At 55.2% G+C, this 18,267-nt stretch overlaps 1 protein-coding gene across 1 annotated transcript in view; it reads left to right on the plus strand.

Moving 5' to 3' along the window:
• SLC22A23 (solute carrier family 22 member 23) overlaps positions 1 to 18,267 on the plus strand; it is a 138,942-nt gene that overhangs the window by 493 nt on the left and 120,182 nt on the right. Inside the window, exon 2 of the mRNA XM_024738738.1 lies at positions 5 to 443. Within this exon, the coding sequence (XP_024594506.1) occupies positions 5 to 443 (439 nt within the window). The remainder of the gene's footprint in view (positions 1 to 4; positions 444 to 18,267) is intronic.

Below are 18,267 nucleotides of genomic sequence, written 5' to 3' on the forward strand. Positions count from 1 at the left end.
CGAGCCTCCTGTTGCTGGACTACGACGGGTCGGTGCTGCCCTTCCTCGGGGGCCTGGGCGGCAGCTACCAGAAGACCCTTGTGCTGCTCACCTGGATCCCGGCGCTCTTCATCGGCTTCAGCCAGTTCTCGGACTCCTTCCTCTTGGACCAACCCAACTTCTGGTGCCGCGGGGACGGCAAGGGCGCCGAGCCGGCGGGGGTCACGGCCACGGCCCGGGGGGGCGGCGGCGACCTGGCCAACTGGACCAGCCCCCCGACCACTCCCTTCTCCACCGCCGCCTGGGGGACGGCGGGACCCCTCGGCAACGGCAGCGGCGCGGAAGGGGGCGACGCGCCGCCCCTGCCGTCCCCTCCGGACAAGGGGGACAACGCCTCCAACTGCGACTGCCACGCGTGGGACTACGGCCTCCGCACTGGCCTGGTACAAAACGTGGTCAGCAAGGTAAGGGCCGCGACCGCCCCGACCCCGCGTCCCGCTCCCGAGCGTTGTGCCCTCCGCGGTCCTCGCGCCCTTCCCCGCGCCCTCGTGCAGACCCGGGTCCCCGCAGTGGTGCGAGCCCGCGTGTCCTCGCACCTCACGCGGGCTTGCTGTCCTTCCATCCCCCAAACAGATGTGTTTGCCCGGGTGTGAAGCCGGGCTCCGGCAGCCCTCTGCGGTGGCCCTGCCTACCTACGCCAAGGGGCACCTTAGCCTTCCGAGTTGGCACCCAAACTCCTGTCCCAAAGCACACACGGAAGGGGCGCCCCTCCCTCTGCAAAGGCTGGAGCTTCCCTCCCCGACCCTCGAGCTGTCGCCTCATTCAGGCAGGGGTGGCCCGCGGAGGGCAAGGCCTGATGGGTCACCAGCTGGCCCTGGAGGACGCCCCTCTCAAGGTCTGCCCGCTGGAGCTCGGCCCCAGGCTCTGCCCTTTGCAGGGCCAGCTGTCCCCAAGTCTCCCACAAAGAAATAGCCTCCGCCAGATTAGTTCCTATTCCCAGGTGTTCTTCTGGGCACACCTCAGCCATCCAGCGCTGGCTTTGGAAACAGACTAAAGCTGACTAAAGAGCTCAAACTGTAGCCAGAGAAGCAAACAGCTTTCGAAGATTCCCTTTCCCCGAGCTCAGTCCTCCCCGGAGGTCGGCGTATTTCACGTTGGACTTCGCCACCCCAGTGTTCCCTCAGGTGTCTTCTCGGGACTGTAGCAAACACCATTGGAGTATAGGAAGGATGCTAAGAATTTGTGGTGTTTCGGGACCACCCCTGCTGTCACACAGCAGCCCTTTTGTCCAGGCGTTGAGGTCAGATCCTGGCCAGCTTTACCTGGACATCTGACTTGCTCCAGCCCAGGGGGGCCCTCTAGCAGAGGTGCTGCATCCTGGGAAATGGAGTCGGAGTGTTTGCCAGAGATATGTGGCCGTCATGGAGATGGAGAAGGGGCAGTACTAGAAAATCGATGCCTAAGACATCTACAGTTTTCTGGATTTCTTAACATACAAGAGAGATTGTATGCCAGTGTGTCAAACAACTTGTGTTATTGTACCCCTTCTGTGTTTTAAATAACTAATTTGCCTTTCAAAGTAAATGTAGACCTTTCTCCCACTTCTGAGCAGTTCTGGGCAGAGTTTGAAACGCTTTGTTTAAATGCAAGACTGAAATTTGACAGTTTATAATAATCTATGTGCATGTATCTCCCCCCCGCCCCAAACGTGTGTTAGTGAACAGTTGTGCCGCATGGATGTGTAAGATGAAACTCTTACATCATCATAACCCTTGTCTTCAGCTTGTACCAGCCTGGCGAGAAATGAGCTGTCCTCCGGGAACTGTCTGGCTTAGCTGTTAGCGGGGAGATCCTTCTAGCTTGGTTCACCTTGATCCCGCCGGTCAGCCTGTCCTTTGCCAAGGCGTTTCTGTGACTGTTTCCCATCCATGGAGGTCAATATCTGGTTGTCATTTACCGGCACGGAAAACTTAAGAACAGTGACTATTTTAATACTGTTTGTATGTCTGTGAAAGTAAGCATTTGCAACTTGTCAAATACTTTGAACCTCTTTCTAGAGTACAGGAGGAATGATGTAGATCGAAGCAGATGTGTGTAGAGGGTGCTCTGTTCTGGGGGTCACAGGGGAGGCCAACTTGGAAGTTAGCCTCCAAGAAGGTGGGTCAGAGTATCATTGTCTCAGTGGTGGGGACCCTGCCGTGGATGGTGGGAGTAGAAAACTAGAGAACAGTTCATGAAAGCAGGCTATGGAGGCGCCTTGGAGAGCCGGACAGGTATTCCAGGTGAGCACTCGAGGGGGTCAAAAATGGCACGAGGGTGTGCAGCATGGTTTGGGGTGCGTCAGTTATGTACAGCTGACAAGGCAGTCCGGGAGGTGAACGCTTGGGGGCAATAGGTAGAGACGCATTTTCCTGTAAGATAAAGACTAAAAAGGACATATTGATTTTCACGCACAAATAAGATCTAAATAAAGGACTGTTCTGTTCCATAACCAATGCTTTCAAGAGCTTTTTAAGCACATTTTGGCTCGTACTGAGGCCAGCTTTCTCCTCTGATGGCGGTGTCCGCTGGGTCCTGTATCAGATGTACAGACGTGGAATGCACATTGTGATGGGTGCTGATTCCAGAGGTCAGGTGCCTGTCAGCTTGGCTTGCAAGTGGAAGCAGAAGTGGCAGGCTTCTCCTTCTGTCAGTGGATGAAAATTCAGGTCTGAGAAGTTGCCTTTTGTACCAACCTCCCCCACTGAGCGCCGCGATCTTCCCACTCACAAAAGCCCCGTGCGATGTCTTTATCATCAGACTTCAGCAGGTGTGTGCCTCCCTGCGCTAGAGGGCCAGTTCTCTCCTCAGGTATTAGATGGGGAGGGGGATACAGAAGAACCACCAGGCACATATTACATTATATTAAATATATGTTTTCGATGTATATCATTAATATCTATATCATATCTTGTATAGTCTAGTATACAGGCTATAATAGCGTTTACACACGTGAAACTACCAAGGCAGATAGAGTCCCAGCTTGTTATAGTTAAAAGGGGTCTTGGAACTGACAAGAGTCTCTCCCCTTAACATAACTCTGCTGACTTTAAAATACTCCTCCCAGTAATTTGCATGGTTTATCTTATCCTGCAGTGTTCAGAGTGAACCCCTGTTGGTTTCTAGTGCTCTCCACTTCCTTGAATAACCCCTAGAATTTTGCCTACCCTCAACGTTAGCAATACTCTCTTTCTGTACGTGAAATTTAAGATGTTTATCTCCAGTCTTCTAATATTTTTTCTGTTCGCCAAGAATTCTCACAGATTGCTGGCCTTTATCCTGTAAGTAACCTGAGAGTTGTTTAAATATACCCCAGGAAGTAATTTGAATTATTTTTCTGGGGCTCAAGATTAGAAGTTATTTAAAGTGACTCAGTACGATTTAATTAGGGTGAAAAATAATTACAATGTCATCACAACAGGAATATCTTTAGAAATAACTCACCGGTAGGTCATCCTAGTGTGATTTTATTTCGTGTGTCTACTATATACAACACAACAGTGAACATCTTTGTGCGTGACTGTGTTTAGAAACTTACTGAAATAGACAATGCATCACATGGGACCAAAAGCAAACAGTAAAAGTAACATTTCTGGCCATCTCTGCCTCCAGTTTCCCTCTTTGGAAGCAGCCATGGTTACCAGTTCCTTATGTATCCTTCCAGAAATATTCCAAGTATATTTTCATTTATATATTTTTCTCTCACAAGCTGTTCGTATACACTGTTTCAGACCTTTTGTTCACCTGTGTTGGGGATGGGTGCGTATCAGTACAGGGAGCCCCTCACTCTTTTCTGTGTAATAATTTAACAAGTCACCTTCCAAGGGGGCATTTCGGTTGTTTCCAGTCTTTGTTATTACATAATATATAATGAAACTCCCCCACACATGAAACTTTTAGAAGTGGAGGGTCAAACTGGGCTGCATTTTAATTCTGACAGATGTTGTCAAAGTGCTCTCCATAGAGATCTTATTGCCCTTTCACACTTCCATCCATAAGGTGTGAGGCCCCACTCCCACACCCTCCCTGACCCAGGGGGCTGTCATACTTTTAAATGTCTCCTCGTTTGACGTGTGAGAAATTGTTGTTATTTGCATTCTCTTGTTAGGAGGGAGGTTAAATATCTCCGAAGTCTTTTGAGCCATTTGTGTTTCCTTTTCTTTGGACTGTCTCTTCGCATCCTTTGCCTTCTTGTGTGTATATTTGCGGGGGGGGGGGGGGGCTTTATTTTCTTACTGATTTATAGGAGTACTTTATGCATAAAGTAAATGAAGCATTTTGGATGTTTTGTAAGTGGTTTTCCCTGGTGTGTTGTTTGTCTTTTGATTTTGTTTATGGTATTTTTGTCACGCAGAAACTTCTGGTTTGGATAGAGTCAAGTGAATCTTTTATGGTTTCTGGGTTTTGTGGTAGATTTAGGACTTCTATAATCCTGGAATATTAGGGGAAAAACACATTTTCTTCGAATATTTTTAGGATCTCAGTACCTTTTTGATTTGGTGTTGTAGGTGTCAGATTTGCTTCTATTGAGGCATTAGGATGAATTGCTAGGAAGGGAAATAAATGTTAGGTCAGTGGGTATAACAGCATTTCTCACAGGCTTCGACTTGCTCATGACGAGCTCCTAAGCACAGAATCTGGTGTGGTCCTCACTGATGGAGACGCCGGAAGCTGCACAGTTGCTAAGCAGCTCTTCCATCTTTTGGGGGACAGTGTTCGTCCCCAGGTCTCACCTTTCCTTCATCTTCTTGCTCTGGACCAGCTGCAAAACCTCTCGTCTTTAGCATTGTTTTGCAAGTCTCAGTTCATTCTGGCCTTCAGTCCCAGGCAGGATCGAGTCAAAAGTTGATGTCATTTAAAAACACGTTGGGCACCAAATGTCAGTCCCGGTGCGTGAGCCGCTGGGCCACACATTCAGGATGTGGGGCTGGCGGCTGGGAGCCGGCCACGGCCACGGTGAGAGCGTTTACACCGTGGAAATCTGCAAACACTGCACACCTGGGTCTGTTTTTCTTCCGAGAAACAGTTGTTAGGCAATCATCACGCCACTGAGTGCGGCCCTGGGCCACTCCTCTGTTTTTTCCTAACCTCTCCTTCCCTCCCTCCCCCCTTTCTCAGACGTGAGTGCGGATTCTGGGCCAGGCCTCGTGCCTCGTGTGGGGAATGCAGCGCTAGGCGGAAATAGCACAGCACCCACCGAGCTGATGGACTAACAAGCGAGGCGCACCTTAACTAATCATCATCACTTTTTAATTACAAACTGAGTTAAGTGAGTGGAAAGAATGGGAAATGAGAGAGAACAGAGAGCCTGGCCCAGACAGACTGGCCTCAGCGATGAGACCGACGCCTGAGGAGGAGAGAGGCAGAGGAGGGGGTGGGTGTGTGTGCCTTTCCCTCTGAGAGGGAGTGGCATCTGCAGGGCCTTGTGGCCTGTGGGAGCCTGGGGCTGACGGGTGCAGGATGGCTGGGAGCACGGAGATGGGGTGACTCATAGCCATGAGACGCTGAACTCAGCCAGCCGAGGGATGGGTAGGGAACGGGGGCGCCCAGGGAGAGAGCCTGTGGGGTGAGGAGAGGGCTGGCGCTGACCCTGCTTGGGGCCACAGACGGGCAGGGGGGAAGCCAGGCCCGCTTCTGCCGGAAGGAGGCCGCTGGCCCGAGGCGGGGGCCTACGGAGGAGCCGTGGAGAAGCCCACTGGCCGGCAGGTTCGGACCAGGCCTTGGGCAAGTGGGTCTGACCCTGTTTCCGGGCTGTTGATTGGCGAAGCACCGGCCCTGGAGGGTTCTAGCATCTTCTCTTGCCCTCTGGCTCAAAAGGGGAGGGTGCTAATTAAATTTCCACAGGGCCGAAGGACCCTGAAATGGGAAGCCATCGGCTAGAACTGACTTCATTCAGCCAGCTTCACCTGTGCCCAGCACCCAGTGTAGGTAAAAGTGTGCCCTGGGCACAGCGAGCTGTGGTGTTATCTTCGAGTCCAAAGTTCAGTTCAGGGAGGAGAACGAGGCTGGGGGTCATTGACGTGTCCAGAGCCGTAGCTGTAGGGTTAGAATGGCTCACCTGCTCACCCTGCAGGGTGTTCTTGCCTCCGCCCCAGGGGCCCCGCCCGGCGGGGGGGGGGCTGCCCTTTCTCTTCATCTTTACTGGCCAATCAGAGACGGCCCTGCTCCTGCCTGAGGAGGGGCGTGGCTGTGTGCTGTTACCTGCGGCTTCCGCGGTGGGCTGTGCAGACCTCTCGGGCTGTTTCCCTAATCTTTGCTCCCTCTGCCTCTGAGCCCACTTCCTGGAACCCTTTTCTCCGTCCTTCTACTTGCTGGTCCCTGTTCATTCTTCGGGTCCGCACGCAGTGCCCCCAGCACTGGCTGTGCGTCTGTCCCCGCTCTACCCACCGAGTCCTCAGCAGAAGTGTCTGAGCGCACCTGCGCTGGTGTCACGAGAAGAGCGGAGCTCTCTAGCTTGGCAGGTGTGGGCTATGACCCGTTCATCTGCAGGCGCCTCGCGGGTAAAGTGGGCTCAGGGCTCCCTCCCCTCCCCTCCAGGAGACGCTTGGAAATCTCAGATTCCTCTCCTCCTCTTCTGTGGGGTAAGGACCGGCTGAACGAGTCAGGTCAGAAATGCTTAGATGAGGAGGACCTGATAAGCCACATCTGGAAGGGTGGTTAATTCCATGCCGTTCCGAGGTGTCTCTCGCCTTCGCCCAGAAACTGATGACGTGGGAAGCCGGGTGTGCCCTTCAGACGGGACGCCCCAATGCAGGTGGTCTGAGGGGTCCCGCCAAGGTGGACCTCCAGGGGGTTTGTCTGAAAGACCCTTGAAGGGGTCGGCTGGTTTTCAGAGTTCTCATGTGAAAACAGAGCAGGCCTCTGGCCGCAGGGCTCAGGGATCTGAAAAGGAAAGGGGCTTCCTGGCCGGCGGGGGCCCCAGGATGAGGTGGGGTGCTCTGTCATTTGCGCCTCCACCTCCACCAAGGTCGTGGGCCAGACATCTGAGTCCGTGCCCTTCGATGGAGGACCGTCTACCAAGTTAGAAGTCTGGGTTAGCTGTGCTGGGGGGAAGCGGATCGGAGAGAAAGTGGAATTGTAAAGCGGGGCAGAGGGTAACCCGAGCCTTGACCGCAGGCATCAGGGAGCTGCCTTCAGGGCAGGTGCAAACGGGGGAAGGGCCAGGCTCTGTAGAGAGGCCCCTGCCCACCTGGAGTGTTGTCCCTGCTGGGTCTGTAGGAGGCATTGACCCTGACCTCCGTGGTCCACAGACTTGGCTCTGCGGTCTCTGCTTCTCCCAGCGTTTACCCAGCGCAGGTCATTACATACAGGCTGACCCCCCCGCGAGACAAGTGGCCTAGAGATTCACAAGCCTGCCTTTCTGGGAAAGGGGGCAGGGTTATGGGCTGATTTAAGTGGATTTCCCCTACAACAAGTCGTTGCTGAAACAGAACACCGCCCGCGGGCTCTCAGGTCATCACTTGCACCGTATGACGTGCCGTCAAACCCTCTCTTCTCAGGACTCGTTTGGTTGCAAGTAATGAAAACAAATTCCAAATTACATTAATTCACAAAAATAGAAAAGAAATTGACTGGAAAGATGCAGGGATGGCTCAGGAAACCTAGGCCGGGATCTGAGACCAGAAAGTGGGACAGGGGTTGTTTCAGAGCCCTCGTGGAACCCACATCAGTTTCTCCTGAGATCAGCTTCCCTCCCGCCTCCGGACTGGCTTTTGCTCACCTGGTCCCTGGTCCGGCGGAGGCCAGCACCCCTCCGTCCAACACCAGATTCCTGGGTGCAATTCCGGTGTCCAGCTGGGGCAGGGCAGGCGGGTTTCAGAGCACAGGGTGCAGTTACCCAGGGCGGGGAGACCCCTGCAGACCATGGGGCGGGGGTCAGCAGCAGCTGTTTTTCACTGGGGGGGTGGAAGAGACTAGAGATGGATCTTTTTGGCAGTTAATGGAGGATAAATGAATATTGATGATTTAACCCTTAAATGCTTTAGACAGAGGACTCTTTTTCTTCTCAGAGACTCAGGCTGAAACTTACCCGGCCCCTTACGCTTCGTGTAGAGTTGACAGGAACACCCCCCCTGAGGCTTCTTTTCTGGAAATAGGTATAGATGCCCTCAGCTGTTAGCTCCAGAGCAGAGGGGGCTTGGAGCGAGCCCTTGCGCAGACGCTGAAACACGCAGCAAAGCATTGCCTCGCCCCCTGCCCCACGCAGGGCAGGTCTCCTGGTCTCTCCAAACCTTTCTTCTAGTCAGGACCAGCCACGAAACTTGTGGGGCCCCAGTGCAAGATGAACATGCAGGGCCCTTTGTTCGTAAACGATTCCCAAGACCAAGACGGCAGCCGCAGAGCATTAAGCCACATGGCGGCCCTTCTGAGCTGGGCCCTGCTCCTGGGGACCGCCCCCACTGCCTGTCACTGTTCACAGAGCCGGTGTCACCACCGCAAAGTTCATCAAGTGTTCCCCGCGCCTTTCTGCATCTTCTTCCCCATTTCACGTCCTTCTGCTTCTCCACTCCTTTGCTGTGCCTTTTTCTCGGTTCCTTGCAGCGAAAGTATAACTCACGTTTGCAGGGCCTGTTTTGCAGAGGTACAGCCCTAACCGGTTTAGTTCTGGGTGCATAGTTAGCTTAGGGCCTGCAGTGGCACCAAGGAGCCAGGAGGCTCCTTACATTGGAAACCCTGCTCCAGAAATGAGACAGTTTTCTTATCTGAGCAGTGAACCCATAGCTGAGTCACAGGAGCCTGTGGGAAGGAATGTCAAGTCATAAGAATGCGGGTTAAGTGTTTATCAGCCTTCTTTTTTTTTTTTTTAAAGTGGGGAAGAGGGTCAGTCTTTGTATTACTTAATCCTGCTAGCATGACAGTCACACTTTATTTCTTAGCGTCATTTAAAGAATAAGTGTAGGGCTTCCCTGGTGGTGCAGTGGTGAGGAATCCGCCTGTCATTGCAGGGGACACGGGTTCGAGCCCTGGTCTGGGAAGATCCCACGTGCCACAGAGCAACTAAGCCCGTGTGCCACAACTACTGAGCCCTTGTGCCACAACTACTGAGCCTGTGCTCTAGAGCCCACGAGCCACAACTACTGAGCCCACGTGCCACAACTACTGAAGCCCAGGCACCTAGAGCCCATGCTCCGCAACAAGAGAAGCCACCGCAATGAGAAGCCTGTGCACCTCAACCAAGAGTAGCCCCCGCTCGCCGCAACTAGAGAGAGCCCGCGCGTGGCAATGAAGACTCAGTGCAGCCAAAACTAAAAATTAAAAAAAATAAAGAATAAGTGCAAAGGAGACAGTGTGCTGTAAACCAGCCACAAGCCTCCCGGGGTCATATTAAATTAAGGATGCTTAGGCACTCAGCCCCATAATCTGCACTACAGACCGTTTCCTCCCAGATTAGATTAAAAGCTGCTTTTTCTGTGTGTTTAAAAGATGCTTTACAAATTGGGCACCGTTGGTTGCTTCACCCTGAGGAGCTCCACTGTTCCCAGATGGGTACACACGAGCATCTGCAGCAAACACAAAGTTTCTGTCCAACTTAAAAAAATTTTTGTGCAACTGTGGTAAAGTATACATAACATAAAACTGACCATTTTAACCACTTGTAAGTGCACAGCTCAGCGGCATTAAGTACATTCTCAGTGTTGTGCAACCATCACCTCCATCCTTTCCAGAACTTCTTCATCTTCCCAAACTGAACCTCTGTCCCCATTAAACACTAACTCCCCTTCTTCCCCACCCCGGCCCCCGGCCCCCACCATCTAGTTTCTGTCTCTGTGAGCTTGACTACTTTCAACCCCTCCTGTAAGTGAAACCATTTTCTGTCCTTTTGAGACCGGCATAGTTCACTGAGCATCTTGTCCTCAAGGTTCATCCACGCTGTAGCCCGTGTCAGGGTTTCCTTCCTTTTTAAGACTGAAGAGTAATATTCCATTGTGTTTATACCACTTTTGTTTGTCCATCATCCGTCAGTGGACACTTGGGTGGCCCCCTCCTTGAGGTGCTCGTGACAGTGCTGCTGTGGACACGGCTGCTGCCCCACGTTTTGAAGACAGTTACATACAGCCCCTCCCCGCCGCCCGTGTCGGGCCTGCCCCTGCTTCTGCTCTCGCGACATCTGCTCCGTGGCAGGCCTTGCTCCGCCCTGGGTAGTGACCCAGGTGGACAGAAGTTCGTCTGTGCCCAGAGAAGGAGCTCCTGGTACAGCCGAGACCAGTGTCAGATGGAGGGTTCTGGGCGTGGTGTGAGGCGGGAGCTGAGGCATGGGGCACAGAGGTGAACACACCTGGGGAGGTCTGTGCTCACCATCCGGGGTGGGGGGGCAGGGGAGCAGCGCTCACGCCCAGCTGTCCACGTCGTGTCCTCGGGGTCCCCCAGCCCTTCCATCCATCCTCCGCCCTTGAAAACCATGGCCGTGGCCCTTCCCAGGGCTTCTGACCGAGGGCCTGTCCCTCTCGACGTGTCTGCCCTTGGGAGGTGCCAGCGCCGCGTGGTCCCCGCCGCACCCGGGCCTCGGGGTCTCGGTGCCACAGCTGAGTCAGGCTGGTGATACCAGATCCGCAGAGGGCTTCAGGGACGTCAGGCGACCTGTCTGTGGCCTTAGCAGTGACCGTTCAGTCCTCAGCTCTCTCAGGACGGGTGCACTGCCTGGATTTCCTGTGTCTCCTAGCTACTCTCCTCCTGGTCTCCTGCGAGAGTCCTTTTCGTCGCTCACCCGTTAAGTTCGTTCCCGGGTGTCTTAGCTCCTTATGGGCCGAGAAACAAGCCCCACAGATGGGGCGGCTAAAGGAACACCCATTTAGTCCCTCACAGTCTGGGGGCTGGATGTCCAAGATCAAGGTGGCAGCAGGGCTGGTTCCTCCGAAGCCCCTCCCCTGGGCTTGTAGACACCACCTGTTCCCTGTGTCCTCACACGGTCGTCCCTCTGTGTCTGTGTCCTCATCCCCCCCTTACAAGGACAGCCCTGTTCAATCAGGGTCTACCTCAGTGCCCTCATTTTGAGTGAATTACCCCTGTAAGGGCCCATCTCCAAATAGTCACATCTGAGGAGCTGGGGGTCAGAACTTCAACACAGGAGAGTCTTTTTTGGGGGGGTGAGGGGACACAGTTCAGCCCGTAACAGCTGAGTTCCAGCACACAGCCTGAGGAGGGCGGCCCCAGAGCCCTGCCTGTGCCTGGTATCTCCCCAAGGCCCCAGGCCTGCGTGTTCCATCGCCAGCAGGACTGGCCGTGTCCTCTGGTCTCTGATCTCCTCCACCCGCCTCGCCTCAGATCCCAGTGCTTTTGTCCTAAGTCGTAGCCGACTGGCTCTTTCGATTCCCCTGCTCAGTCTTCGCTGCGCTCCCTGGCCTTCAGGGCGGAGTTGGGCCTGGTTGGCGGGTTTTCACGGCCGCCGCCTGCCTCTCCTGCCACTGTCCCCACCGCCCAGCACCAGGACCCTGTGCTCTGGCCCCGACCCTTCCTCAGGCAGCCTCAGCCTTTGCACATGGTGTCCTCCAGCCTGGAGTCCACCTGCTGGTCACCCCGCCCCTTCTCCAGGCCTTTCGCTGTGCCTCCGTTCCAGGCCCAGCTATGCGCCCTGGGTGCCTGGCCCTGGTAGATGCTCGCCACGGTGAAGGTGGCTGGGGGCTGTGGCCCTGCCAGTGTGGGGTGTTAGCCGAGTTGATTCTAGGACGGCAAGAATAGAAAGGGGAGGACAGAATCACAGGTCAACTCAGGCCTGAAGTCCAGGTTCAAGGAGCTGTTGAGGACCATAAAGGGTGATGTGATGTATCTCAAGTAGCAGCTCATCAAACTGGAATTCAACCTGGGCTCTGGAGCACATTATGTCGTTTTTTTTGCGGTACGCGGGCCTCTCACTGTTGTGGTCTCTCCCGTTGCGGAGCACAGGCTCCGGACGCGCAGGCTCAGGGACCATGGCTCACGGGCCCAGCCGCTCCGCGGCATGTGGGATCTTCCCGGACCAGGGCACGAACCCACGTCCCCTGCATCGGCAGGCGGACTCTCAACCACTGCACTACCAGGGAAGCCCCACATTATGTCTTTAAGCCAGTGTTTTTCAGAACTTTTAGTCACAGAGTCTTTTCTTCTAATGGAAGCTGTGTATCGACAGAATTGGTCTTTCTGGATCTACAATTGGGGGCAGAGGTGGTGTCTGGAAAACCTAGACTCGCTTGGGGAACTTTGGGAAATACCTGTAGGACCCAGGCACCAGCTGCTTAAAAAAGTTCTAGGACATCCCCAAGTGGTGCGGCTCTTCCCCAGCGGACATGTGGCCGTGTCTGGAAACACTGTGGTTGTTACGCAGAGGAGGGGTGCTGCTGACATCTGGTGAGCAGGGACCAGGGATGCTGCTGTATGTGGTACGAAGCATGGGACCGCCACCCCCAGCAGCGAAGGGTGATCCAGCCCCAAATGTCCGGAGCGCCAGGTCTGAGACGTCCTGGTCTAAGCTAGTGTGGACGTTCGTTGTGTTTCCTGACCCCACCCAACAGATGGCCACGGCTTAGCCCGTCTGAGACCGACGCTCCCCTGTAAGACGGGCAGGAGCTGCAGAGTTGCCAGGAATGACCACTCAGTTGGGCGCCCTGCCCCGTGGAAGAAGGGTCTGCAAGCACACGCGTGCAGTCAGCCGAGCCTCAGCCCGCCCGCGGCCAGGCTCCCGGGGCAGGCACGTTATGAAGCACCCGCCCGTGCGTTCTACCTGTAGATGGATGTTGCTGACGACCCTGTCACTTGTTCAATAGGCCCTTTGAGCCTCTGCCTAGAATAATGGTTCATTACTTGAAAGGGAAACATTTATTTGCAAGTAAAAGGTATTTATTTTCTAAATGGCTCTAATTCGGACTAGCCTTTTCCATAATTCCCATTAAGGTGGTTTGATAGCGTTTTCAGGGGCAGGCAACGAGAGCTGCCCCGTGGGACACAGACACCGAGCGCTCGCGGCCGGAACAGAGCGCGAGCACGTTTACAGTATCAGAGTAACTGAGCAGGGCGACCCCCCTCGGCGCAGGCGGTGAACCTGCAGTGGTCCTAGTGTGACAGCCCCCATGACACGTGTCCCTCCGGAAGTCAGCCTGTTGGGGGGCGGTCACTGCAGCAGCTGGCCTGGGGCCTGTCAACTCACCGGAGCCGACCCCGGGCCCCATCTGCCCGTCTTCCCCAACCAGCAAGATCTTTCCCTCCTTAGATGCTCACAGCGCCATCTGTCTGTCCCCACCTCACTCTCCTCTTTCTAAGGGGTCTGTGCTCGGCGTCCTTGGTGTCCCTAGGAAAGAACCATCCAAGGCTGCGAGCGGGGAGACCTCACCGAGTGTTCTGGGGCCGGGGAGTGTCTTAGCTGGCTCTCAGAAGTAACGTTCAAATGGGAAATAAAGATGCCTTGACCAGCGGTCACCCAGTGAGAGGTGGAGAAAAGTGAGAAGGTGACGTGTCTTGTTGGGGCCTGTGCACAGCCTGGAAGCTTCTGGAGCTGTCGCATGGTGGGCCTGTGATCAAACCTTCTAGGTTCCAGGGTGGGGTTTTGTGTTATTTCATTGTAAAAGGAGATTTATTTTTAATCTTTCTTTCTGGGAAGTCCCAGAAGAAGCTGCTTTTCAAAAATGGATATCATCAGGGTTATGAGAGTATTTGGGGTTTTTTTTTTTTGTTTTTGTGTGTCTGCTGATAACAGGTTTGAATTGAATTGAATTGTGGTTTTAAGTATAAGCAGTGGTTTCTCTCCTTAGTTTCTCACCTGCCATCCTGCTTTTCCCCATTTGTAACTCTAGTCCTCTTTTGACTAGAGTTTTGACTAGGGTCTCAGACACGTGATTAAAGGGAGGGTGGCGAAAAAAGAAAAACTAGAGCCTTGGTTGTGGGTCTCGCTCCAGCAGCAGTTTGGGGGAAACTGAAATGACCTGAGCAGGCAGGGGTGACCAGAATTTAAAGGCTCAGTTTATGACACCAAGAGTAGGTTTCTCTGTCTCCAAAAGGCAATTTCCCCTGTCGAGGGGGAGGCCATGATCCACAGTCTGATGGAATCTGTGCATAGAGCAGAGGTGGTGGCCTAATCTCATCTGGTTCCCATTCACGTGGGGAGGAGACCACAGGAGGAAAGTCCAGAGGGTATGTCATTCAGATGTTTGCTGGGCAGCTCTGTTTGCAGAGTGCCGTGTTGAGAGCCTGTGAGGCATGCCCTGAGGATCGGGTGGTCCTGGGAGACCGGGGAGAAGGAGGGTGGCTGGGCAGGGGGGGAGCCTGAGCAGGGGGTGGCAGTGGGGTGGGGTGGAGTGTGTGTGTCGGGGGTCAGTCCTGGGTGGCAGGAAGTGGGAAGGAGCTCTTGTTTAAACCAGGAGGAGATAAGGCACAGAGCTGTGAAGGTTTGAAACCTTGGGCATCAGTAGGGATGCTGTCCGCTGCAAACAGCAGAAAACCTCAGATCACACTGAGTTCTGAAATATGCAGGGAAACTTAAGACATTTCCGGAAGTCAGGGATGGGCCGGGCCCCAGTCCACAGTCTTTTCTGCGTCTCTTCCTGGCCTTCGTCAGTGGTGGTTCATCCTGACACTGTGTAGTGAGAGGCTAATACAACCTGGGCTGCCGTAACAGAGCACCACAGACTGGGTCTGAAACAGCAGGATTTGTTCATCACGGTCTGGAGGCTGGAGGTCCAAGGTCAAGGTGTTGGCAGGGCTGGTTCTCCCGAGGCCTCTCTTGGCTTGTAGATGCCGCCTCCTGCCTGTGTCCTCACAGGGTCATCTCTATTTGTGTCTGTGTCCTGATCTCCTCCTCTTCTAAAGACACCGGTCGTATTGGGTTGTGTCCCACACTAACGACCTGTTTTAACTTAATCACCTCTTGAAAGCCTTGTGTCCAAATTCAGCCACATCTGAGGTGCCGGAGGTCAGGGCTTCAACAGATGGCTTTTGAGGGGACACGATCCAGCCCGTGGCCAAGTGCTGAAGTCCTCGTGTTGGCAAGGTGAACGCACCCTGACGGTGGCTGAGGCTCCAGCCCCCTCCTGGCCTGGGAAAGAGGGAAGGACAGCGTCTCCTTGCAGCTTGGAGCGTGGGTCCTTCTCTCTCACCTGCATCCCTCAGGTCGCATACCTGCCCGGGACCAACAGCACCCACCAGGGGTGCCCTGTGTGCACCAGGGACGCCCCTTCCCCGAGTCACGTGGGGCGGGCATCTACACAAAACTGGGTTCAAGATGAGTGGGATCGGGGAGAAGAGGGGCTGTGTGCAGAGGACCCCGCACTGTCTCTGGCAGGTGAGCAGAGGGTGGGAGGTTTGTGAGCCAGGTCGTGGCAACATGTCCCAGCCGTGGGCTGGCCACTCTGGTGGGCCACTCACTTCTCCCTCCTGTCATCAGCATCTGATAGGTGAGGGACCCAAGGCTTAGAGGCCAAGGGGCTTGGCCAGGGACGCGGCGTTCCTAATCGACGAAGCTGTCATCCCAAACACGTCAGTCCCACTCCACCACCTGTGCTCCCTCCATAACACCAGCAGAAAAAAGGAGAGGAGGTCCGGGGCCACCAGCGTCTGTGCTGTGCGTGATGGCACCCGGCCACAAGGGGTGGGCAAGGGGCAGACCAGACTCACTCGCGTATCAGGTGACAGGAGGGGGCGGGCACGGAGCCTCAGAAAGTCCAGGGCGGCAGCAGGCTTGACTCCCCGCGGGGGCCCTGAGGGAGGGTCTGTCCAGGCCTCTGGAGCGGCCTTGGTCCCTGGCGTCCTGGGCTGGGATGCACCCGTCCAGTCCTGCATCTCCACCTGGCCTCCCCACATGTCTTCACGTCATTGTCCCTCTACCTGTGTCTCTGCTTCCACGTTTGCCCATTTCCTAAGGACACCAGTCATGCTGGATGAGGACCCACCCTGATGATGTCATTTAGCTTCCTCTGCTCTGTGAGGACCCTTCCTCCCACTGTCACGTCCTGAGCCGCCGGGCTGAGGAGTCACTTCGCCAGCTCTTACTGGGGGGACGCGGCTCAGCCCACAGTGGGGTCCTTTCAGGAAGACAGAGCTGCTTATCCCTGCAACACGGGTGATTCTGTCCTTCACGTCAGTTTTGCAAGAAGAGTGCTTTTCCAGCCCCTTTGGTCTGTTGTAGAATGATGGATCTGCAAGCAGGTGGCTGCAGTGGTTGGAATCCAGGTGGTGACAGAGGGGGCAGGTAACAGGTGGCTGCAGATGGTGGCGGGAGTGCCTGTGGCGCTTTCACGGTGAGGGAGAAGGGGGAGGGAAGGAGGGGAAGGGGCCCTGGAATAAACAGCACCTGTGCGAGTCGCTCACTCTGCCCTGAGCTCTTGGCCTGGAGATCGTCTCCTTGAGCAGAAGGGAAAGTACAAACAAACGCTTTCCCTCCTGGAGGGTCATCCAGCCCTCTGGGCTCTGCCACAACCCCTGCGTCTCCTTCCCCTTCGCCGCCTGTCACCAGAGAGCTGCCGGAGCGGGGAGGACACGGAAGCCCCGTCAGCTCTGGGTGCTGCTTCCTCATCTTTGGGGACCCGTTTAAAACAATTTCCCAGATTTTTTTAAACGGAGATACAATTAACATACGGTAAAATGGGCAGATTTTAAGTGTATAGTTCAGTGGGTTTGGACCCATTTATCTGCCCCTTAACCACCACCTGAATTAAGCCGCAGTGCGTTCCCCCGCCGTGGAGAACTGCCCTCTGCGCGCCTCCCATCGCCTCCCGCCCCCGCCAGCAGCCGGCGTGTTACTTTCCCTCCGCACAGCTGGGTGCCGCCTGGTGCAGAACGTGGCAGACGTGGACACGTGCAGGACGAGGCCTGCGCGTCTGCCGCTCGCACCCTGCGCACGCGTGAGCTCCGCCCACGTTCCCACCTCCGTCAGTCGTCGCTCCTGGTCCGCCCTCCACCGCTCGCGTCACCGCGTTCGGGTTCTCCCCTCACCTGCCACTGGAACTTGGGGTGTTTTCCTGTTAGTGGCCGATACACGTAGATTGCCATGACAGTGAAATTCAGAACTTCGCAAGCCCTGCCTACTCGTTACCTTGCAGTTCTAAGACGTCCAAGTTGACAGAATCGGAGCAGCTAGTGGGAGGTCTTGACTTACTCATAATCAGGGTAGGTTTCCCTCTTTCCCTTCTCTTCCTGGGGGTCGGAAGCAGGAGCGCGGAGTGCCTGTGGGGGAGCAGCTGTGGCCTCCAAGCCGCAGGAATCCAGATGCAGTTTCCAGGGCCCAAGGGTGATGAGGAGGCCCCTGAGGAGTGGGGCTGGGGGCGGGGATGCGTGTGGGCGGGGATGCACGTGGGCGGAGGGAGCTACACCTGGACAGGCCGCGGCCATGACCCTAGCGCGGGTACCAGGAGTGCTGTGGTTTTCCACCGCAGCCCCAGGGGGCTTGGAACAGCAGGACCTCCTGCCACATGTGGGACCCCAGCCGGGAGCCCCGCATGCCTCCTGGCTCAGGAAGACCTTGGTAAGCCTGGTGAGGGCTGACGGCTCTGGGGTTAAAGGAGCTTGGGAGCAAGAGGCCAAACGAAACAGACGGTGCGTCCGCCATCTCCCAGCCACGGCTGAACACAGAGCGGCGGCCCCGTGTGTAGGGACATTTGTAGGAAAGGGCAAGGGGAATTCTCTTCGCATGGAGCTGCCCAGGGGAAGGAGGGGGCTAGGGGAGTGTTTCCCAGCAGGGCTGGGGCGTGGGAAGGGAATCATCCCTACCAACCTCTCCCCTCCGCCTACAGACCTCAAAGGAAGCAACGAAGTGCAGGCAGACGGTTCCCACCATTTTTGAACCTCCAAAAACATGGCGTTTTCCCCAGGGTTTTCACGTTTGTCCGTGTTTGCGTGCCGCTGGGCATTTCGTCGGGCAGAGTGTTTGCATCCGTGCCTGCGCGTCGTCCAAGGTGAACCGCACTCGTGTTGAAGCGGGTGAAGCCACCACTGCTGCACTTGTGTTGAGACGGCAGTTTAGGGACTGCAGGCTCCGCCATGTTCAGCAGAGAGAATGCGTTTATCCTGATGGCTGTTGAAGTTACTGAGCCGAAGGGGAAGGCGAGAGGCGGCTTTCTTGGGCCTGGGTGGGTGGTGTTCTGAACGGCACTGGAGCCCAGTAGCCAGGAAGCTCGGTTCCTTTAGGTTTTGTAAACGCAGCCCCATGATTTGAAAAAAAAAAAAAACAAAAGACCTTGTGAAAAATGATTTTACACCTGGCTTTTTCACAGTCTCGACTTGACCGCAAGCACCGCGTGGTTGTGAGAACCGGGGCTGGTCCAGCAGTGACATGGTCTCGTGCTCGGGGGC

Source organism: Neophocaena asiaeorientalis, unplaced genomic scaffold, assembly GCF_003031525.2.
Source record: "Neophocaena asiaeorientalis asiaeorientalis breed wild unplaced genomic scaffold, Neophocaena_asiaeorientalis_V1.1 scaffold307, whole genome shotgun sequence".
NCBI lineage: Eukaryota > Metazoa > Chordata > Mammalia > Artiodactyla > Phocoenidae > Neophocaena > Neophocaena asiaeorientalis.